The 24,054-nt window shown below is 44.9% G+C and overlaps 1 protein-coding gene across 1 annotated transcript; it reads right to left on the reverse strand.

Moving 5' to 3' along the window:
* Positions 1 to 1,640: 1,640 nt before the first annotated feature.
* On the reverse strand, positions 1,641 to 23,876 carry LOC311223309 (transmembrane protein 17A; the record flags this gene model as incomplete). The annotated part of the gene is made up of 4 exons (XM_084308101.1): positions 1,641 to 1,940; positions 10,454 to 10,567; positions 17,413 to 17,519; positions 23,750 to 23,876. 4 exons carry the CDS (start codon positions 23,874 to 23,876, stop codon positions 1,641 to 1,643), a joined length of 648 nt encoding a protein of 215 aa, XP_084164227.1.
* Positions 23,877 to 24,054: the final 178 nt, after the last annotated feature.

A 24,054-nucleotide genomic window follows, 5' to 3' on the forward strand; every position in this document is an offset into this window, starting at 1 on the left:
ACTTGGAATAAGCATGTAACTTATGGTGGTTGAGTCTACAAGGTCCTCATCGCCATCCTTCAATTATGTCAACAGGCACCCGATATAGTTTATAACAAAAATGACTGAGACCCTAAACATTGCAAAGCTACAGTATACAGTTTAAATACTTTTACATCCCACTCCATTCCCTTTGGTGCTCCGAAATATGTTTTATGTGTGGGAATAGAATTATTATTATTATTACTACCAGTAATGTCATTGGGGACATTGAATCTGTGTGCTGTGTTAGCACCTGTAATGATAAGGTAGCAATCCCTAGGTTATACGAAATGGGGTTTACTGTTTGGTTAGGAAATTGGGCCGCTGTATGTTATAAATGCCAAGGCCATTTATTGAATTTTAATCTCAGTCACTGGTCAGAATGCCACATTAGTCTTGGTAATTGTGTCTTATAATCTCAGTCTCTGGTCAGAGGGCCACATTAGTTTTGGTAATTGTGTCTTTTAATCTGTCACTGGTCAGATTAAAAGATTAAAGATTAAAAAACAAGATGTGCATTTTGTATTATTCTCTCATTTGTATTAATTCTTGAAGCCTTACTCCTCCACGTTCAGTGTGACAGTATCTCTCTTCTGTGTCTCCGTCACACCTGTGTTTGAACTCATATTAAACCTTGAATGGTAACAGCTGGCAATGGTCAAATAGGCCTGGCCGGTCCACGAGAGAAGGGAGAGCAGGAGGAAGGCATGAGGACAGTGGCAGGGAGACGGAGGGCCAGAGGGAGCTCACAGCACAGGTTTGGAGCGGCCATTCAGAGGTCAGAGGTAATTTTTGTAATAACAGGTATGGATCAACACAGAGAAGGTGACTCATCTTTTAGGCTTTCAGCTTTCAGGTTAGGACAAGAACCAAAAGAAGAGAAGTAGGGAAAAGGCAGAGGTTATATGCGGACAGAGCAGGCTTTTAGCCCCAGCTTTTCTGAAGGGGAATCAATCAGTGAGACGGAAGGCAGTATGGCCTAGAGGTAAAAACGGCCAGCCAGTAACCGAAAGGTCACGGGTTCGACCCCAGCCACTGACAGGAGGGGGTCTCAGCTCATCTGTGTGTGTGTCTAACAGAACTGTGTGTACTTTTTTCCTCCCTGACGAACGGACAACAGACCTCCTGCCTGCTGAAGAGTAGATTTTGCATTTAGGTGTGACATTTTACTTAGACAGAGTAGAAGCTGATAGTTAGGAATTCACCTCTTTTTGTGAATGTAATTGACTTTTTGTAATAAATACCTTTTAAACTAAGTAGTAGTTCGAGACTCATTTCACACCAGGGTAACTGAGATAACGACCGTCATCTACCACCAGAATTAGTCACATCAACTGTCAAACGAAATTAATGTGTGAAAAACGGTTTACAGTTTTTGGACGTGTGTGAGATTGTGTGCAACATAAATCAGTGTTGTTTTTTACTGAACAGCTAGTGTATATTTAACCCTTTCACTGCCACACCACAGAAGGTTAACCCGTCGGTTGTGTGATAGTAAAGGGTTAACCTTCTGTTGTGTGGCAGTGAAAGGGTTAACCGGCTGTCGTGTGGCAGTGAACGGGTTAACCTTCTGTGTGTCGCCACAGTGGAAGTAGTGCGGTAGTGCGGAAGTGAAAGGGTTAATGGTACATGTTGTTCTCAGAGGGCAAGGGTAGCACGCTGCGATGGTAGATCCCTGTTTGGTGGAAGCTCTCCAGTTCGCCAAACTGGCGCAGGTAGAAGAGGAGGGTGAGCTTGCGGGTCATGGTCCTCAGGGCCAGGAAGGCGGCCAGGATCTGGGAGAGCAGGAAGAGGAGGTAGATGGAGTGGACGGCTCTCTCCAGGGGCAGGATGATGATGGCCTCGTCCGTCAGGAAGAACAGCAGCACCGGCAGCTGAAACATGAAGGACAGCAGCCAGAAGGCAGCCAGCTCTGGTACCTGATGTGAGAGAGAGAGAGAGAGAGAGAGAGAGAGAGAGAGAGAGAGAGAGAGAGAGAGAGAGAGAGAGAGAGAGAGAGAGAGAGAGAGAGAGAGAGAGAGAGACATGGGGAGGTTTGGTGCCAAAATGATTTTGGATGTAGCCTACAGTGTGAGAGGACATTGGTTAGCTACGGAAGCCCTAAGAGGCCGTACATTCATACATCTTATTTGCTCCGTTTTCCCGTGATAACGAGTTAATTTAATTTAATCAGTGTTGCAATGTCAGAGGAGCAGGTAGCCCCGTTTGTGACTATGATGCACTCGGTGCATCACAGTCACGAAAGGGGCTAAGCAGGAGGATATTGATCACCGCGTCACATATCTCTTCAATCAAGGCCTGACACAGGCTGAAATAGCTTTATGCCTTGCTGTTACAGATAATACACATTAATGTGCCTCAAAGTGCAATCAAAGTGAGCTCTCAAAGAGCACCTGGCTACGGGAGGCTGCAACGCGAAACTGGCCCCTGTATGTCCAAACCCCTCCCACACCCTCCTAATGTACAGTTTCCTCCCCATCGTATGTATATTTTCTGTTAGGATCTCTGTTTAACAGTACTGTATATTTGCATATCTTGTATGTCGCAAATGTAACAGTACTGTGTATACCTGTATGTCATGTACCCCCCTGAAATAAATGTATCCGATTTAATTAGTTTTCTCGTGATAACGCGATAATTATCTCGTTATCACGGGAAAACGAAGTCCGTTTTCTTGTGATAACGAGATAATTATTGCGTTATCACTAGAAAACGGAGTAAATAAAATGTATGAATGTACGGCCTCTTAAGGCTTCCGTAGTTAGCAGCCACTTGGATGCAACGTTAATTAGAGACCTACCACACTACCAAAGTGTTAACCCTTTCACTGTTACAATACAGAAGGTTAACCCAGTGGCGGCCGCCACTGGGGGGCGCTAGGGCGCCGCCCCCCCTTCAGGCCCTGCCTGGTTATATGAGAGTAGAACAAGAATAAGTATCTTTTTGTTTTTTGTTTTATAGCCCTATAAATAATATAAACATGTTTAAAATGAATAATATTTACTCATTTTAAGTATGTTTGTATTTCCAATGCACAATATAACGTTATTATCGCAATTAAAAAACACTCGTTTTCCAGAGCAGGAAGTGACATCACGTTTTTTTTATTTTTTTTATTTTTTCGTATTTCTCGGCCCGGGCTATACGCGATAGCGCTCTGAGTGCGCGTCACAGTTTGATCGCTGTATCCGTCACAGCCAATCAGTGCATAACGCGTTGTGCGTTGAAATATGACTATTATGTTGGAATCTGGGCGCGATTTGAAGCGGTCTAGCCAGTAGCGTCAAGAATATCTGTAGCCGCATTTCGCGGAGACGCTCTCTGATTGGCCGACGCCAGTATTTTTTTCCGTAGCAGAATTTCACAGAGACGATCTCTGATTGGCCGAATCCAATTTCTAATGTTCCAATTCTAGGTTATTCCGGCTAGGTTGGTTCCTAGGTTGGTCGGTGGAGATAGTTGTGTTGTTGTGAGAATGATGCAGGCAGCTGTTTGTCTTAGACGAGCATGCCGTGACTGCAAGTTCTTTAGACTGTCAAGCTTAGGCACTCTTTCAAAGTTGGTTACGGTTAGAGTTTGTCTTAGAGCATGGCGATAGAACGCCAGGTAGTTTGCAGTCTGTTCGAGCGGAAATGGACAAAGGAATGTACTTGTGTTGTGCTAACGAGCTAACACTTGGCTAACAAGCTATGTACCTTTACATACCAACATTCGTCTGGCCACACCCCCATCCGCTACCTTCATAAGCAGGTGTGTGGCCACACACTCGCCTCCTTCTTCACTTTCACCACAAGGAAGTGCCTGTTATATACATCACTTGACGAGGTTGTTTAAGCTGAAGAAAGTTGAGTTACGTGTTTAAATTTTTTCTTGCTTTTTTCTTTCTCTCATAACTTTAAAAAGAAAAAAGCTAAGTCATAATGTTTACCTCGGAGGGTCGCGCTAGCAACGTTACCCTTCACCAGCGGTTCTCCACTGCCTCCTCTGTCGTGCGTCTTGGAGCGGGGTTGAGGCCACTTTCGTGGTCGGCAGCCGCGCCCGGTAGACGTCCGATAGCCTAGTTTGCCTCTCCAAGGAGCTGGTGCACCGGCGCCGTCTCCTGTGCGATGGCCTGGTCGTCCGCTGTTGGGCGGCCGGCTCCTCTGGTGGCGGAGGATTTGAGACGCAAATCTTTTGCGTCGGCTCGCTCCCGTCGTAAGATGGTGGCTTGTAGACGCAAACGGCCTGGTTTTGGTGAGTTGCTGGAGCCGGATGAGGATGCGTCTGATTCTCCATGGCCGATGGAAACAGAGGACTACATGGTAGAGGCAGACGGGTTCTTATTTGACGCCCCGGTGGAGACATGTCCGCCGCCTGTCCAGGTAACACTGGAGGGGGGTGATAGGTCTCCTTGGGGTCCCTCGTACGCGGATGTTGGGTTAGAACCTCCGACTCGGCGGCGGGATGCCCTGCTATCAGCCACAGGCGTTGTCTGTCCATTTTTCCCCTCGATGGAGGCCTACGTCCGTCAGGGACAGGTGGTCTCCCACATCATGGGCCTCACCCCCGCCTACGTGCGAGTCACGAGGGTGGTGGGTTTGGTAGACGGTATGAAGGAGGGGGTGCCTCGGCTTGATAGGCCGATGGCAGCTCTCCTTTGTCCTGAGGTGGTGTGGGAGCCGTTACGGAAGCCGGTTCCCCAAGGGAAATCGGCGAGGCGGTTGGCTTACTGGAGTGACCAGTCATTTATCTCCGCAACTCAATCTCTGGCTGCCACTTCTAACATCGCGCAGCTGGCGAGATTCATGTCCGGGATACTGACGGGCGGTACGGAGCTGACCGATTTGCAACATGATCAGCTCGCCCAGTCGGCAGGAGCCATCCTGCATCTGATCCAGCTGCAGGCCGTCGCCGCTGGGAAAGTACGTGCCCTGGCCACTCTAGCCCAGCGCCACCTTTGGCTGGAGCAGGCGCGTGTGCCGGAAAGGAAGAGGACTCCACTTCTGATGGCACCCCTCTCCGATGCTGGGCTCTTCGGGTCGGCGTTGCAGCTGATGACCTCAACCTGAAATGCAGGAGGAGCGTTCCGTGCTCCAGCCTCATTTCCCCCCGCCCGATGTCGCCGGTGGAGTCAGACGGAAGGCTCGTTGTCGGGGTTCCGCCGCCGTAGCCGCCGCTGCTACCACCGTGGCGGTGGTAACAGCAGCAGGTGGACCTTCAGCAAAGAAGGCCAGGAGGAGAGAGGGCGCCTCCGCCACTGCAGCCGGCCCATCCACGCTCGGAGGTGACGGTAGGGATCGTTGTGACCAGCCTCCTATCCTTTACCGTCCCTCCGGGGCTCCCCGGGGTGGCAAGTCCCGAGCGGCTCGTGGCAGGCGTCGCTAAAGACTTTTTCCCTCTGTGGTCCCCCCCTGTTCCTTTCCCGGCCCATCGTATGATTTTGTTAAGAAATAAAGGGTCCCTCCTGGGAGGGACTATTTTTTGTTACAAACTGTGTGTTTATTCACTACATATGATGGGGATACGATGTGTGAACCTTTTGCTAGTGTGGGTTTGATAGAAGGGCTAGACTTTTAAGTCTTGTTGGTCGCTACATTTCATGTTAGAGCTTAAAGGGGAACTATTTTACTATTCCTAGCACTATTTGGGCAACTTTAAACAATTCCTGTCAGTCTATTGAAGACATCTGTACGTTTAAAAAAAAAAATGCATTGGTTTATATTTCTAATCAAGTACTCAAACCCATCATTTTTCAGCCACAAGAAATCAGGCTGTTATGGCCTGGCTCCGCCCATAAGCACTTTGAGTGACAGTCAGTCGAGAGAGAGAGAGAGAGAGGGGGGGTGTAGACAGACAGACAGACAGACAGACACCCTATGTCTATACGTTGTGTTAGTTTGCTGCTGCTATGAGAGAGAGAGAGAGAGAGAGAGAGAGAGAGAGAGAGAGAGAGAGAGAGAGAGAGAGAGAGAGAGAGAGAGAGAGAGAGAGAGAGAGAGAGAGAGAGAGAAAAAAAGTGTAAACACTCTGCGTGTCCTCCCGGGAGAGGGAGCCGGGAGGACACGCAGTGTTACAGTTCTCTCTCTCTCGGTTCGGGAGCTCGTTTACAGTTCTCTCTCGGTTCGGGAGCATGAGCTGTAGCGCAGCACGGTGGTGGACTTCCTCGAGAGGGAGAGGGCACGCAGAGCGTTTACAGTTCTCTCTCGGTTCGGGAGCATGAGCTGTAGCGCAGCACGGTGGTGGACTTCATCGAGAGGGAGAGGGAGACACGCAGAGCGTTTACAGTTCTCTGCTTCTCTCGCTCGGCGGGCAGCTAGAGGGGGCGGGTGTTATTATGCAAATGCACCATATGACGTCCCATATAGGCACATTTTCAGATGACTCACTTGAGGGAGGGACATTATTGTGAGGGGAGAATTGGAAGAATGCGCCAAATCGAGAATTAGAGACATAGATCCTATTACTATAAGTCCACATAGCTAGAAAATAACCCTAAACACTGGAAAAGGTCATTTATAAGATAGTTCCCCTTTAAGCAAGGCCTGCAGCTTACACTCGGTGGAAAAGGCTTTTTTCTGCCTCGACCTGCAGGTTAGGTTCTTCACATAAAGGTAGAGGTTAGTTGTGTGCTCTGTTGCTTAAACAGTGATATTGGGCCGCAACACTGTTGTGTTGGTCTGCAGTAATGCTTGTGTGTGTAAAGGTACCGCGGTTCAGGCCGCTCTCTCTCTCTATCAGATTTTCTGTGTCTTGCAACATAAACACGGGTGTCGGGTTCACACATATATAACTTTGGCCTTGTTATAAACCCTGTTCACAGACTTGTCTGTGGCTAGCGTGCATTGAATTAGCTTTGCGCTGTTCATTAGCATACTGGCTACTTAAGGTATTATATGGCTATTGTTGTTGTCGTATTCAAGGGTTGGGCTTGCGAGGGGGTACCGGATAAACCCCTCCTTCCCTCTTCTGATTGGTCAGGTTTTTTTTTTACTCTCTTTTCATTCGGTCCGGCCAAGTTGTTAGGCAGCTTGGCACGGGGGGGGGGGGGGTTTCCCTGACTCCGCACCTATCACGGGCAGTTGAGTCATGGGTTTCCCCCCGTCATAGAATACATCACTGGGCACGTTTCTATTGGACGACGGCTTCCGTGAGTTTTTTCAGACCCGTATGTAGGGTCTGTCATTGTCAAGTTGTCGGGGCAGAGCGTAGGAACTTAGTGTTCTGCTACGCTCGATATACGTGTAACTTGAGTCTGTTGGTCACATGGCTCAATGTTACCGTGACTTTTCAATTCATGGCTCACGTGGGAAGTCTCTCTGAGGATTCCCGTCTCCTCTCTGTGGTGAGGGTGGCGGGATGTAAAAATGAAAAATATTTTTACCCTCAGCCGCGTCACGTGGAATTCATGTCAGTCTGTGTTTCTTTCTTTTTTAATAAAAAGGGGAAAGAATATGAAGCACGACAGCTCCTTGTCATTCTCCTAGGCGACTTGGAGGAACAATGTCTGGTGTCTTGTTAGACTATCCATTGATGTGTTGGGTCTCGACGCGTACATAGTGCTGGCTCGGGGTGTTTCTGATAAGAATCACGCATAAGGCTGGTACGCCATGGTTGCTCATTATTAAAACAGCGTTTTTATAGGGCAACTGGGATGGAGGTTTTCTCTTCCGAGCGCCTGTTATTAGGTCTCAACTAATTCTCGTTCATATCTGGGGGATGTTAACGGAATAGATCAAAACATCCCCTTGGGGTGGGCCACTGAGCGCGGTACAAATGGGACCGTCTCGGTGGCGCCCTCTTTTCCTGTTTTAGATCGACACGCGTACCTACCCCCTCTCTTGGAGTGGGGATGTCGGCGTGATTAGGGCACAGGACTGGTTCTGGTCACGCTGGTCCAGGTCAGTTAACCCGTTGTCCGCCGGGTACGCAGATCTGCTGTTCTGGTACCCTGAGGGACTTGTGCTTTTTTCGGGGGAAAGAATGCCGGGTCGGCCCGGGTGTCACAGGGTAACCCCTTTTTGAAAACTGAAACACTTGTACTGCGGTATATCAGTGTATACCCGCAGGTGTGTTTTGGAGTTTTTTCTTGAGGGGTTATAGGAACAACCACCGCATGTGGTACCAAGAGGGTGGTTGATTCCCTGGTGTGTTGGAGCAGAGTCAACTCCCGGGTTACCCGGTTGAGTGTGCCCCTGCACATTCATGACGTCTGCCAATCGTGTCAGCCTTCTCTGCCTCGGCCCCTCTGGGTCGGGGTTTTTTGGTGGAGACTTTGTCATGGTGCGCAACAATGCCAGCATACGCCCCTTCCGCCGGGGGTGCTGTTTTCAGTTGACCCCTTTGGTGCCTGTCTCGTCCGCAGTGCTCCAGGCTCGGGTCCAGGCAACGCCTGCTGCCTGGATTGAGGGATCGACCCCTTCTGGGGTTGTCTCCCTGGTGCGCTGCCTGCTCCCGCTGTAGTGTAGCCTCTTGAGTGCTTCCAGTTATGGCCATGCTGACTGCCTGAGTTTGCCATGGTCAGTGTGCCAGGCGGCGTGCTAGTGGGGGGAAGGGCCTGCTCTTGGAGGGGCCCTGTCCGAATACGCTGGCGATGTGGGGGGCGGTGTCACTAGTGACCGCCTGGTGAGGTCTTGATGCTGTGGCATCGTTGTCCTCTCTGGGCCCCCTTTTTCCGGGGGATCCAGTCCTTTCAGTGGGTCTGGGTCTTCCTTCGCGCTCCGCTGCTACGGCCTTGCCACGGGGTTGAGTTGCTCTCGACCCCGTGATTTTGGGGGCGGTAACGAGGTTTGTTCCTTCCGTTCGTTCCCTGGTGGCATGCGGGTTGTGCGTGTGGGTAGTCGTGGGGTCAAGCCACGGTCTGCTCACCCTGTGCGTTGAGTTGCTCGAGTTTCTCTTCGCACGGTCGGATCCGTCTCCCTCCCGTCCTCTAATAGGGGGGGTATCACCTCCATTAGGGAGGGTCGGGGGGGCTTGGTCCTCCCCGGTTCTGATGGTTGTGGGGGGCCTCAGTGGGGTACATTTGTGGGGTACATATAATAATAATGCAGGACCTGTTGCAGAGGTCTTTATTCGGCATGCAACGACACTCAATGTTTTTTAGCGGTACACACAGCGGTTAGTTTTTAGCACACACAGCGGAACACAGACGCATGCATTGTCTCTTTAGAATCGCCGATGCGATTCGTCTCTGCGATTAACCCATCCCGTCGTCCTTCCCCCCCAAGGGCAGCCGGGAGCAGACAGGCGTCAACGTGAGCCGCGCCAGGGGACCAATCCAAGTGCTCCTGTCCGTCTTCGTCAAGGATGCCACAGCGTTAGCGATCTGTTGTTGTGCATGTTTTTCCATTGGGTTTATCTTATCGGGGGGGAAACCCTTGCGAGCACGGGGAGAACATGCAAACTCCACACAGAAAGGCCTGGGAGATACCCCACCTGGGTACCTGGCATCATGGAAACCTGGTCCCCAAGCGGGAATCGAACCCTGGACCTTCTTGCTGTGAGGCGACAGTGTTAACCACTAGACCACCGTGCCGCCTTTCCGCCCCCCAAGCTCCCGCTCAGCTCCCGTAGTGCAGATGACGCTGAGCGGAAGCTAGTATGATATAGAACGTAAGGTTATGAATATAACCAAGTTCTATGAATACTAGTGACGCTCAGCGTCTGGACGCCACTGCAGCCTTTGATCTCGCCTTGTGGTGAAAGATTGGGAAGGAGGCGAGTGTGTGGCCACACACCTGCTTATGAAGGTAGCGGATGGGGGTGTGGCCAGACGAATGTTGGTATGTAAAGGTACATTGTGAATTTTTATTAAGTGCAAATGCACAAAGTGAGGTTAGTGCAGATGACGCTGAGCGTCACTAGTATTCATAGAACTTGGTTATATTCATAACATTACGTTAACCTTTCACTACCAAACTACAGAAGGTTAACCCTTTCAGTACCACACTACAGACGGTTAACCCTTTCACTACCACACCACAGATGGTTAACCCTTTCACTACCACACTACAGAAGGTTAACCCTTTCACTCCCACACTACAGACGGTTAACCCTTTCACTACCACACTACAGACTGTTAACACTTTCACTACCACACTTAAGGTTAACCGTCTGTAATGTGGTAGTGAAAGGGTTAAGATGGGACTCGTGTCATGCTGTACCATTCAAGTGTGGACCACCTTTTTCTGTTACGACGAACAAAGTGAAAAAAGTCTGGACTGGGCCGAATAGCCACGCATACACGCACACATGCACATGCACACACACACACGCACGCGCACGCACACACACACACATTCAGTTCAGGGGAGTCGGAGCCAAGAGTTTGATGTTTACATGCACACAAAGAGAATACTCAAGCAGCTACTTCCTCTTATCATCTCATTCAAGAGCACAGTACATAAAGGAGACACTGTCACTTTCCTCTTCCAGACAGGATGTTGGTTTGAATTACCTTCTCTTTGAGGTTTCCGATGTATCCCAGATAGAGTCTGGCGACCTCAATTATGGTGAGCAGGATCATTCCGGTTACGAGGAGAGCCTGGTAGTATCCTGGGAGGTAGGAGAACTGGGGGGGGGTTAAATAAAATAATGTCACAGTTACATTTATATTCTTACATCTAAACTTGAATAGCTTAGTGTCTATATAGGCTCCCTGTCGACAAAATAGAGTTCAACTACTCAGACTGATTCTTGTGTACAAAGTTCTGGCAGGTCAGTGTCCAAATAACCAGAAGTGCATTTATTTACACAGGGAGTGAAGAATGGAACAACATTCCGAATACCATCAAAACTGCTCAGTCCCTGACTACAGTAGCTTTAAAGTCCAGCTAAAACAGTGGATGATGGGCAGGTTAGGTTAAGAGTCCAGGGCCCTCATTCATCAACGTGTTCTACGCACAGATCTGTGCTTACCCTGTGCGTACGATCATTTCTAAGCAAAGAGTGGGATTCATCAATTTCGATTTGAACTTGACTCCGTGCTTACGTCTACGCACAGGTCAGACCATGCGTACCTGGCGCCCAGTGGTAGAATATATTATTACAACAAGGAAATGAGCTTCTGTGCATAATAACACTGGCATGTTCTGTACGAACCGTAGTTCATTATAGTTCATTGTAAAATAGCAACAGTAGTGTAATTATGGTCAAAACCCTATAAATAGCATTTGGAATAATAGATCTTTCTCTCAGAATGAATGCAGCATGGTTTATATAGCGTTATCGGAATATACGGGGTGTAGGCTACTGACTGACTGCGCTCCGCGTAGCTTGATTGATTGATTGATTGAAAAGTTTATTAACAGATTGCAGAATGGGTACAGTACAGTACAGCTCAGTACATACAATTGTTAATTGGGGATGCAGACCAGAGAAAGACTTTCGTCTTGTTTACATCAGGGTCCCCCATTTTCAATTCATCATAAATCATCAACTCGTTATTATTTTGCGCAGACCGCAGAAACACGGGAACGTTTTGATTATATTTAAAAGGCTTTACGTTAAACGAAACAAGTGGAATTTCGAAGCTGTAAGCAGAATACAAGTCATATGAATATAGTGTTCTTCCCCCTTTTTACTGTATAAGAAAGAATAGAAAATGCATTGCAATGACACCAGATAGTGGACAGACTATGTATATGATGGGATTCAAGTTCATGTATTGAAAGGCAGGCTACATCATACATGCAGTGAGATTCATTGTTCTTGTATATGCTCTCGTATTATTGTTTATATAGGCTACCCAATACTGACATCAAAATAGATTGTAGTATGCCTCTAGAAATCATATGCAGCAGGTAGAAAATTTACGGGAGATCCATCGCGATTTGGAATAAAATTGAGGAGAACTTTAATCCCTGGGTATTAATCAAACAACACGGGAAAAGGCAGTCATATTCCAGCGCGGTCTTTATTAGCCGACAACAAAATAGATGTCTCTAAAAATCATATAGCCAATCGAACACAACTAATAAAGGCATTCATATTACAGCATGGTTATAATGACACACAACCAACGCCAAACAGTGGTCAACGAACGGTCTTTATTAGTATTTTGAGCTGTCCAGGCAGAATTGCAGCAATGGTCTTAGGGAGCCGTTGATATCTGACATCACCGTTTACAAGTCCGCCTTTTATTTATTCCATAATACGCGATAGTGTCTTCTTGGTTCGACAGCAGTGAACAATCTCCGTGGAGTTTCTCAGAGTTCCGCTCGGGTCAGTCCATTATTTCACATCCCATGGGGGGTGTTTCCTCACTTTCATGACCATATATGGATAATCATGCACGAGCATTGACGGTAGAACAAAGTGGTATTCATCAACACGGAGGAGCATAGAGCCTGCGTACGCACGTGTGATGAATCCCGACTTCCCTGTGCGTACACTGGTTCTACATTCCGTGCTTACATGTGGAAATAGAACATGTTCTACGCACACATTGATGAATGAGGGCCCTGGCTCATGAAGCAGATACTTTGCAACCTAATGTCTGCTCTGGTTTGACCTGAATTGTTTGTATTATGTTTATTGTAATGTTTTTATTGTGATGTGATATTTGTAGAATATCAAGGAATTAACAATTGTATACAAGTTTCCCACTACAGTGCTTGCTGCCGCGCCCTAAGAACCACAATGGAAATAAGTTGCACTTTTTTTGCGTAATCCTGATGAATTTGTATGCATGTGTATTCTGAATTTGTCTACTATCTACTATATACAGTGTGTACTAGTATCTCCGCCAGGCGGCGGTACTGAACAGGACCGGCGACAACTTCAGAGCGCGTTGCGGTCGGCCCAGCGGCTTACTGCTGCCTGACTTGGATGACATAATGCACCAAGAGATAATATCCAAGGCCAATACGAGCTGTGCTGATCCCAGCCACCCGAGGCCTGGAGCCACTAGGAAGTGGTCCAGGAAGCGGTCCAGGAGGAGGAGGTCTAAAGCCACTAGGAAGAGGTCCAGGAGGAGGAGGAGGTCTGGAGCCACTAGGAAGATATCCAGGAGGAGGTCTGGAGCCACTAGGAAGAGGTCCAGGAGGAGGAGGCCTGGAGCCACTAGGAAGAGGTCCAGGAGGAGGAGGTCTGGAGCCACTAGGAAGAGGTCCAGGAGGAGGACGCCTGGAGCCACTAGGAAGAGGTCCAGGAGGAGGTCTGGAGCCACTAGGAAGAGGTCCAGGAGGAGGAGGTCTGGAGCCACTATAGGAAGAGGTCCAGGAGGAGGAGGCCTGGAGCCACTAGGAAGAGGTACAGGAGGAGGAGGTCTGGAGCCACTAGGAAGAGGTCCAGGAGGAGGTCTGGAGCGACTAGGAAGAGGTCCAGGAGGAGGAGGTCTGGAGCCACTAGGAAGTGGTCCAGGAGGAGGAGGTCTGGAGCCACTAGGAAGAGGTCAAGGAGGAGGAGGTCTGGAGCCACTAGGAAGGGGTACAGGAGGAGGAGGCCTGGAGCCACTAGGAAGAGGTCTAGGAGGAGGAGGTCTGGAGCCACTAGGAAGAGCTCCAGGAGAAGGTCTGGAGCCACTAGGAAGAGGTCCAGGAGGAGGAGGTCTGGAGCCACTAGGAAGAGGTCCAGGAGGAGGAGGTCTGGAGCCACTAGGAAGAGGTCCAGGAGGAGGCATGGAGCCACTAGGAAGACATCCAGGAGGAGGTCTGGAGCCACTAGGAAGAGCTCCAGGAGGAGGAGGTCTGGAGCCACTAGGAAGAGGTCCAGGAGGAGGAGGCCTGGAGCCACTAGGAAGAGGTCCAGGAGGAGGTCTGGAGCCACTAGGAAGAGGTCCAGGAGGAGGTCTGGAGCCACTAGGAAGAGGTCCAGGAGGAGGAGGTCTGGAGCCACTAGGAAGAGGTCCAGGAGGAGGCATGGAGGAAGAGGTCCAGGAGGAGGAGGTCTGGATCCACTAGGAATAGGTCCAGGAGGAGGCATGGAGCCACTAGGAAGAGGTCCAGAAGGAGGTCTGGAGCCACTAGGAAGAGGTCCAAGAGGAGGAGGCCTGGAGCCACTAGGAAGAGGTACAGGAGGAGGAGGTCTGGAGCCACTAGGAAGAGGTCCAGGAGGAGGAGGTCTGGAGCCACTAGGAAGAGGTCCAGGAGGAGGAGGTCTGGAGCCACTAGGAAGAGGTCCAGGAGGAAGAGGTCTGGAGCCACTAGGAAGAGGTCCAGGAGGAGGAGTTCTGGAGCCACTAGGAAGAGGTCCAGGAGGAGGAGGTCTGGAGCCACTAGGAAGAGGTCCAGGAGGAGGAGGTCTGGAGCCACTAGGAAGAGGTCCAGGAGGAGGAGTTCTGGAGCCACTAGGAAGAGGTCCAGGAGGAGGAGGTCTGGAGCCACTAGGAAGAGGTCCAGGAGGATGAGTTCTGGAGCCACTAGGAAGAGGTCCAGGAGGAGGAGGTCTGGAGCCACTTGGAAGAGGTCCAGGAGGAGGAGTTCTGGAGCCGCTAGGAAGAGGTCCAGGAGGAGGAGGTCTGGAGCCACTAGGAAGAGGTCCAGGAGGAGGAGGCCTGGAGCCACTAGGAAGAGCTCCAGGAGGAGGAGGTCTGGAGCCACTAGGAAGAGGTCCAGGAGGAGGAGTTCTGGAGCCACTAGGAAGAGGTCCAGGAGGAGGAGGTCTGGAGCCACTAGGAAGAGGTCCAGGAGGAGGAGTTCTGGAGCCACTAGGAAGAGGTCCAGGAGGAGGAGGTCTGGAGCCACTAGGAAGAGGTCCAGGAGGAGGAGGTCTGGAGCCACTAGGAGGAGGTCCAGGAGGAGGAGGCCTGGAGCCACTAGGAAGAGATCCAGGAGGAGGAGGTCTGGAGCCCACTAGGAAGAGGTCCAGGAGGAGGAGGTCTGGAGCCACTAGGAAGAGCTCCAGGAGGAGGAGGCCTGGAGCGACTAGGAAGAGGTCCAGGAGGAGGAGGTCTGGAGCCACTAGGAAGAGGTCCAGGAGGAGGTCTGGAGCCACTAGGAAGAGCTCCAGGAGGAGGAGGCCTGGAGCGACTAGGAAGAGGTCCAGGAGGAGGAGGTCTGGAGCCACTAGGAAGAGGTCCAGGAGGAGGTCTGGAGCCACTAGGAAGAGGTCCAGGAGGAGGAGGTCTGGAGCCACTAGGAAGAGGTCCAGGAGGAGGAGGTCTGGAGCCACTAGGAAGAGGTCCAGGAGGAGGAGGTCTGGAGCCACTAGGAAGAGGTCCAGGAGGAGAAGGTCTGGAGCCACTAGGAAGAGGTCCAGGAGGAGGAGGTCTGGAGCCACTAGGAAGCGGTCCAGGAGGAGGTCTGGAGCCACTAGGAAGAGGTCCAGGAGGAGAAGGTCTGGAGCCACTAGGAAGCGGTCTAGGAGGAGGCTGTGTCAGCACCGCCGGCGCCTCAGGGACAGTTTCTACCCCCAGGCCGACTCCCAACACCTGCTCAGCTTGAGCAACACCAGACCCTGCCCCCCCAGACCCCCCTGTCAACATCCATGCACACCCCATGCCCCCCCTACAGTTACACTGCATTTACACACTTCACTCTTTTAATCTCATTTATTGTGGTTGTGTGAATTATGTGTAAATTTGGTGTGTATATGTATGTATATGCATGTGTATGTATGTATTTATATGAATATTGTCATTTATATTTATTTCATGATTGTGTTGCCATTGTTGTTGCTATTATTATTACTAGTATTATCATCAGTTAATTGATTGATGCCCTATTTTTCTGAAAATCCGCCTAAAAATACATACCTAAGTAAATGGAAGATTGCTCCACTTTTTTCGTCTTTGATGGTGAATAACACCATGCTAGAAATGCCACTGAGCTTGTTCAGAACCTTCTTGAGATCACGTGTACAAAATATCTAAGCAAATGAATAACGGGAAGATTATTAAACAGAAGGTTTTGTAGATACAGTACTGAATTCTGTCATCCGCACCCGTGCAATTTGAAATATTATTATAGAATATAGAATATCAGGCCTATAAATGGCCTTATTATAGCCACATCTATGGATCAGGCCAAATCTCCTCTTTCCAATGGCAGAGTTCAATCTAGATTTAGTATCACCAGGCGTGCAGCAAGAACCGTGAATTAAATTGACTGTACTGTAAGTACAGTTACTTTTTTATTATGTAGATTCCTCTGCCATTTTTATCTAGATCTATCTATCTATCTATCTATCTATCTATCTATCTATCTATCTATCTATCTATCTATCTATCTATCTATCTATCTATCTATCTATCTATCTATCTATCTATCTATCTATCTATCTATCTATCTATCTATCTATCTATCTATCTATCTATCTATCTATCTATCTATCTATCTATCTATCTATCTATCTATCTATCTATCTATCTATCTATCTATCTATCTATCTATCTATCTATCTATCTATCTATCTATCTATCTATTTTATCGTTTCATTGTTTCCTTAAACTTTTTCACTTCTTCAAAGATTTGTGTTGAAGTTCTTCCCCTGTCATATAGTGCATGCCAGAGTGTAATTATTTTCAACATTTAATATTCCTTGCCATCAAGTTGAATTTGCATGTTGAAATGTCTCTGGGGATCTCATATATACCACACTACAGAGTCTAATTGTTTCCCATATAGTATAATATTCCCTCGGTTATAACTTAGTTAGCCATGTTACGTAAGGTAATTGTCTTTTTGCACATCCATCTTTAGATGGAAACACACAGTAGCGGTACACATCAGAGGTCATAGTGCAAGCTTCAGTCAGTGCCTTGCTCAAAGTCACTTCGGCAGAGGTGGCAGGGCAATATAGATGCACATTCTCTTTTAACCAACATCCAGTATCCAGCTCACAGCTGGAATACACCCTCCCGTTGATGGTTGGGGATTGAACCAGCAACCGTTTTGTTTCTGGTTGGCCTCCTCCAGGCCAGTCTACTACAAGTCGACTAAAAACACACATCTTCAATCAATATCTGAAATGAAAGAAATAACCATCACCCAAGTTGCAGCACTGTTTGATTAACATTGTTACTCAGCTGTAAGAGTTGTATCCTTCCTGCTGACTTGTCGTACAGAACTTGTAAGTCGCTTTGGATGAAAGTGTTCGGCTAAATGACTAAATGTAAATGTAAATGTGGAGAGCCAGGGTAACCCACCTTTAGCTGCAACATGACCACGGCTGCAGAGAGCCAGGGTAACCCACCTTTAGCTGCAACATGACCACAGCTGCAGAGAGCCAGGGTAACGCACCTTTAGCTGCAACATGACCACGGCTGCAGAGAGCCAGGGTAACCCACCTTTAGCTGCAACATGACCACAGCTGCAGAGAGCCAGGGTAACCCACCTTTAGCTGCAACATGACCACAGCTGCAGAGAGCCAGGGTAACCCACCTTTAGCTGCATCATGACCACAGCTGAGGAAAGCCAGGGTAACCCACCTTTAGCTGCATCATGACCACAGCTGAGGAAAGCCAGGGTAACCCACCTTTAGCTTCAGCATGACCACAGCTGAGGAGAGCCAGCAGGGGAAGTAAAACATGTTGAAGTAGAGCAGCATCTGCAGAGGCAGGTGGGACACCTGCTCATTGACCACTGAAAGGTAAACAAATGGGAGGAATGCTCTTTATTCAAAGCAGCAGGTTGGGGAGGCTGGTTAGGCCGTCTGGTAATTTAAGGGTTGCTAGTTCGATTCCCGGTGCCGTCAAGATGCTGCTGAGCAAGGGCACCTAACTCCCATACGATATGATATGATATGATTATGTTACGATACTATCATGCTCGACCAGTGTTGAAAAGTAGCTAACATTAGCTAACGTACTGTGATACAACACAACGGACAGTTGCTTGCAATATGTTATTAGTGTGGGTGACCTGGCGAAGCCAGGTTGCCACCCACACTGTTGTTCTTGTTACTCTTTTTATTATTCTTTATTCCACCGATTTTGCAAACACCGCTCGTGCCAGAGCGTTCGCGCCCCATACACGTGAAAGGTATCAAAACGAGCGGCTTGCCTATGGCAACACCGGTCTCCGAACTCGTAAAGTTTCACCGCACCGTCTGGCTACGAATCGACTTTAAACGGTAAAATTTCAGAAATGCATGCAATTTAGAGTGCGAGATCCACCGATTTTCCAAACAACACTCGTGCCAGAGCGTTCGCGCCCCATACACGTGAAAGGTATCAAAACGACCGGCTTGCTCCAACTCGATGTACTATTCGAACTCGTAAAGTTTCACCGCACCGTCTGGCTACGAATCGACTTTAAACGGTAAAATTTCGGAAATACAGTGCAATTTAGAGTTTCAAACACTTTGCAACACGTAAGCGTTCGCGCACCATACACGTGAAAGGTATCAAAACGAGCGGCTTGCCTATGGCAACTGCGGTCTCGAACCCGTAAAAGTTTCACCGCACCGTCTGGCTACGAATCGACTTTAAACGGTAAAATTTCGGTCCCATTGGGAATGCATTGCATTTTAGAGTGTAGCAGCTGAAATAATCTTTTTCCCCCTACCTTGGGTGAATTGCGAGTGTGATCTCAATTTTGGACGTAGAAATAAAACAAACACATCAAAACGATGACACGGCTGTCATCCCGCTCACAAAAGAAAAATAAATGGAATTGGACATTTCTATCTCAACTGACGACCATTTGTTTGAAGGTTCTCCTCCCCATTGACCGCCATGCAATCGCCCTCTAGAAATCACATTTTTCACACTATTTTTTAGCCTTCTGTTCCGATCGCCGAAGGAGTGCCACAATATCGCACGAATGCCACAATATCGCGCACAACCCTTCGCCTACTCGTTGTAGTGCTCATGTGCGCGTCACAACGCTTCATCTCTTATAGTTTTCTTTTAATCAACGTGACAATGCAGTCATGCATCTGCCTCCATAGAAATGCATTGGATAGAAAATATGCAAGTCATAGTGATTGCTTCACCTGTGTGGCTCATGGCTCACTCATGATTGGTTCAGCTGTGTGGCTCGTGGCTGAGCTGCCAATGACATCATCCACTTAACCCATCATTGGCCATCACTGTGTTGCAGTACTGAATTGCTGACAGCGCCCTCTGTCTTGTGGGTTGTGTCATTGTACTCGGTGTAATAGTGTAATAGTGTGTAATAGTGTAATAGTGTAATAGTGTGTAATAGTGTAATTGTGTAATAGTGTAATAGTGTAATAGTGTGTAATAGTGTGTAATAGTGTAATAGTGTAATATTGTGTAATAGTGTAATAGTGTGTAATAGTGTAATAGTGTAATAGTGTGTAATAGTGTAATAGTGTAATAGTGTGTAATAGTGTAATAGTGTGTAATAGTGTGTAATAGTGTAATAGTGTAATAGTGTGAAATAGTGTAATAGTGTAATAGTGTGTAATAGTGTAATAGTGTAATAGTGTGTAATAGTGTGTAATAGTGTGTAATAGTGTAATAGTGTAATAGTGTGTAATAGTGTAATAGTGTAATAGTGTGTAATAGTGTAATAGTGTAATAGTGTGTAATAGTGTAATAGTGTGTAATAGTGTAATAGTGTGTAATAGTGTAATAGTGTGTAATAGTGTAATAGTGTAATATTGTGTAATAGTGTAATAGTGTGTAATAGTGTAATAGTGTAATAGTGTAATAGCGTGTAATAGTGTAATAGTGTAATAGTGTGTAATATTGTGTAATAGTGTAATAGTGTAATAGTGTAATAGTGTAATAGTGTGTAATAGTGTAATAGTGTGTAATAGTGTAATAGTGTGTAATAGTGTAATAGTGTAATAGTGTAATAGTGTGTAATAGTGTAATAGTGTGTAATAGTGTAATAGTGTAATAGTGTGTAATAGTGTGTAATAGTGTAATAGTGTGTACTAGTGTGTAATAGTGTGTAATAGTGTAATAGTGTAATAGTGTAATAGTGTGTAATAGTGTAATAGTGTGTAATAGTGTAATATTGTGTAATAGTGTAATAGTGTAATAGTGTGTAATAGTGTAATAGTGTAATAGTGTGTAATAGTGTGTAATAGTGTAATAGTGTGTAATAGTGTAATAGTGTGTAATAGTGTAATAGTGTAATAGTGTGTAATAGTGTAATAGTGTGTAATAGTGTAATAGTGTGTAATAGTGTAATAGTGTAATAGTGTGTAATAGTGTAATAGTGTGTAATAGTGTGTAATAGTGTAATAGTGTAATAGTGTAATAGTGTGTAATAGTGTAAAATGTAATAGTGTGTAATAGTGTAATAGTGTAATAGTGTGTAATAGTGTAATAGTGTGTAATAGTGTAATAGTGTGTAATAGTGTAATAGTGTAATAGTGTGTAATAGTGTAATAGTGTGTAATAGTGTAATAGTGTGTAATAGTGTGTAATAGTGTAATAGTGTAATAGTGTGTAATAGTGTAATAGTGTGTAATAGTGTGTAATAGTGTAATAGTGTAATAGTGTGTAATAGTGTAATAGTGTAATAGTGTGTAATAGTGTAATAGTGTAATAGTGTGTAATAGTGTAATAGTGTGTAATAGTGTAATAGTGTGTAATAGTGTAATAGTGTAATAGTGTGTAATAGTGTAATAGTGTAATAGTGTGTAATAGTGTAATAGTGTGTAATAGTGTAATAGTGTAATAGTGTGTAATAGTGTAATAGTGTAATAGTGTGTAAGAGTGTAATAGTGTGTAATAGTGTAATAGTGTGTAATAGTGTAATAGTGTAATAGTGCAATAGTGTGTAATAGTGTAATAGTGTAATAGTGTTATAGTGTGTAATAGTGTAATAGTGTAATAGTGTGTAATAGTGTAATAGTGTGTAATAGTGTAATAGTGTGTAATAGTGTAATAGTGTGTAATAGTGTAATAGTGTAATAGTGTGTAATAGTGTAATAGTGTGTAATAGTGTAATAGTGTGTAATAGTGTGTAATAGTGTAATAGTGTAATAGTGTGTAATAGTGTAATAGTGTGTAATAGTGTGTAATAGTGTAATAGTGTAATAGTGTGTAATAGTGTAATAGTGTAATAGTGTGTAATAGTGTAATAGTGTAATAGTGTGTAATAGTGTAATAGTGTAATAGTGTGTAATAGTGTAATAGTGTGTAATAGTGTAATAGTGTGTAATAGTGTAATAGTGTAATAGTGTGTAATAGTGTAATAGTGTAATAGTGTGTAATAGTGTAATAGTGTGTAATAGTGTAATAGTGTAATAGTGTGTAATAGTGTAATAGTGTAATAGTGTGTAAGAGTGTAATAGTGTGTAATAGTGTAATAGTGTGTAATAGTGTAATAGTGTAATAGTGCAATAGTGTGTAATAGTGTAATAGTGTAATAGTGTTATAGTGTGTAATAGTGTAATAGTGTGTAATAGTGTAATAGTGTGTAATAGTGTAATAGTGTGTAATAGTGTAATAGTGTGTAATAGTGTAATAGTGTAATAGTGTGTAATAGTGTAATAGTGTAATAGTGTGTAATAGTGTAATAGTGTGTAATAGTGTAATAGTGTGTAATAGTGTAATAGTGTGTAATAGTGTAATAGTGTAATAGTGTGTAATAGTGTAATAGTGTAATAGTGTGTAATAGTGTAATAGTGTAATAGTGTGTAATAGTGTAATAGTGTAATAGTGTGTAATAGTGTAATAGTGTAATAGTGTAATAGTGTGTAATAGTGTAATAGTGTGTAATAGTGTAATAGTGTGTAATAGTGTAATAGTGTAATAGTGTGTAATAGTGTAATAGTGTAATAGTGTTATAGTGTGTAATAGTGTAATAGTGTAATAGTGTGTAATAGTGTAATAGTGTGTAATAGTGTGTAATAGTGTAATAGTGTGTAATAGTGTAATAGTGTGTAATAGTGTGTAATAGTGTGTAATAGTGTGTAATAGTGTAATATTGTGTAATAGTGTTGCGGGTTGTGTCATTGCACTCAGTAGGGATATCCTCTTTGATTGGTCTATGTTGACCACTCCCCCGATCCTTAGGCCGCGCCCCCTTTTTGTATCCTTTGAACCGTTTGTCATAGAGACTCGCGAGAGACCCTCTCCCCCGTTGGCCGGCGGTGCACAGGCGTCACCCACACTTTCACAATTTCCCCCGCGCGGAATTGTCTAGTTGTTATTGTTTCTGTCTTACCTTATCTTGTCCTATCTTACATATACATATTCATTCAATCTTTATGTATACTCGATAATACACTGAGTAATCAAACTCATTTACAGTGCCGTCGAGATATATGTACAGTATAATAGGCTATAATGTGTTAAGATAATGTATTAACCAGCCAGTAAAAGCCTTTATAACAGGCTTATAGATATTGTCTCTTGGTTTGGATATGACTGCCTTTTCATACCAAAAGGTTTTCAGTATTTTGATATTTAGTTTTTTTTCCTGAAATGGCTGAATAAAAAATGGCTTGAACCGAGCCCTGATATCAGAATCAGAAACACTTAGCTAAATACAGTGATTACAACAGACACATGTGGTAGAATGACAGCAGGACATCAGATACAGAACACAGGGACAACACCAACATCAATAGACAGTACGCTATATAGTATGTATTATTTCCCATATAATAATAATAATAATAATAATAATAATAATAATAATAATAATAATAATAATAATAATAATAATAATAATAATAATAATAATAATAATAATAATAATAATAATAATAATAATAATAATAATAATAATAATAATAATAATAATAATAATAATAATAATAATAATAATAATAATAATAATAATAATAATAATAATAATAATAATAATAATAATAATAATAATAATAATAATAATAATAATAATAATAATAATAATAATAATAATAATAATAATAATAATAATAATAATAATAATAATAATAATAATAATAATAATAATAATAATAATAATAACTTTATTTGTATAGCAAATAAAGAATTGCAGCTCAAAGTGCTTTACAGACAGGCACAAAATGAGCACATAAAGTGCAGACATATAAAAAGTTAAAAACGTTTTCACATTGGATCTAGCATCAATAGGCCACCTTGGTTTGATTCTATGCCATAAAGAGTTTATTTACAAAGTCCAGTGGCAGTTCTGAATTACTTTACAGAACAGTTGTTCGAACTATTAGAGCAGCTCTGCCAAAGCACACTGGTTGAAGCGGGCTCCTGAGTTACTTTACAGGATATGGCTCTGAGTTACTTTACAGAACAGCATATTTGTATTCATTGTCACATCAGTGTTGGTGCTACAGCTATGGTTACAGCCACAGTATGGAGGGGGTGAATTACATCAGATCAGACTGAAGAACAAAAGGCATCATGGTAGTTTGATGATAGTTAGTGTTGCCATGGTACCAGCCATTGTATAAACAATTTCTCACAGTACTGCCATGGTAGTAATTGTATCCCCATGCTACCACTGTACTTAAATAATACCATGATATAATCAAATTGAAACCATGATACCGATGGTATTATTATGGTATTTCCATAATCATTTGGTCACTACATGATGGTAGTGATAAAGAATTATAGAAATGCTATAATTCGTATACACTTTCAAATGCTTTTGATACAAGAGTATTGTATATTTGTACAGGGTAGACTTTATATACTTATACCTTGGGGTTCTTTATCTTTATTATTTATATTATATTTGTATTATCCTGGTTTGTTTGGATCTTTCTTCCTACCTGTACCTCTCATCTCCTTCTCTCTTCGCTTCCATTGCTGTTGCTGCTATGACCCCTGAATAAAGGTTTATCTTATCTTATATTAAATAGCATAGTATTCTGTAAAGGGCTGTCGACCAGACAGAGAACCACCGGCACCTGAGGCTGACACCACCGCACCCACCTGCTCTGTCGTCCTGCTCCCTGGCAAAGTCACTGTCCCTGGTCCTGTTGTTGGTGAAGACAGAGCTGCCCACGTAGGCCAGGCTGGACCTCAGGTTCTGAGGCACTGGAGAGTAGAACACAGGCATGATGGGCTGGAGCAGGTGTCTGGACGACCATACGGTGCCACTGTTCCTGTGTGTGTATGTGTTCCTGTGTGTGTTCCACTAATCCATGACGTGTTCAATCACATGGGTATATATGCACACACACACACACAGTCGCATGCAGACATACACACATACACACACACACACACACACACAC

The sequence above is a fragment of the Notolepis coatsorum genome (assembly GCF_963971535.1).
Source record: "Notolepis coatsorum genome assembly, chromosome: 2".
NCBI lineage: Eukaryota > Metazoa > Chordata > Actinopteri > Aulopiformes > Paralepididae > Notolepis > Notolepis coatsorum.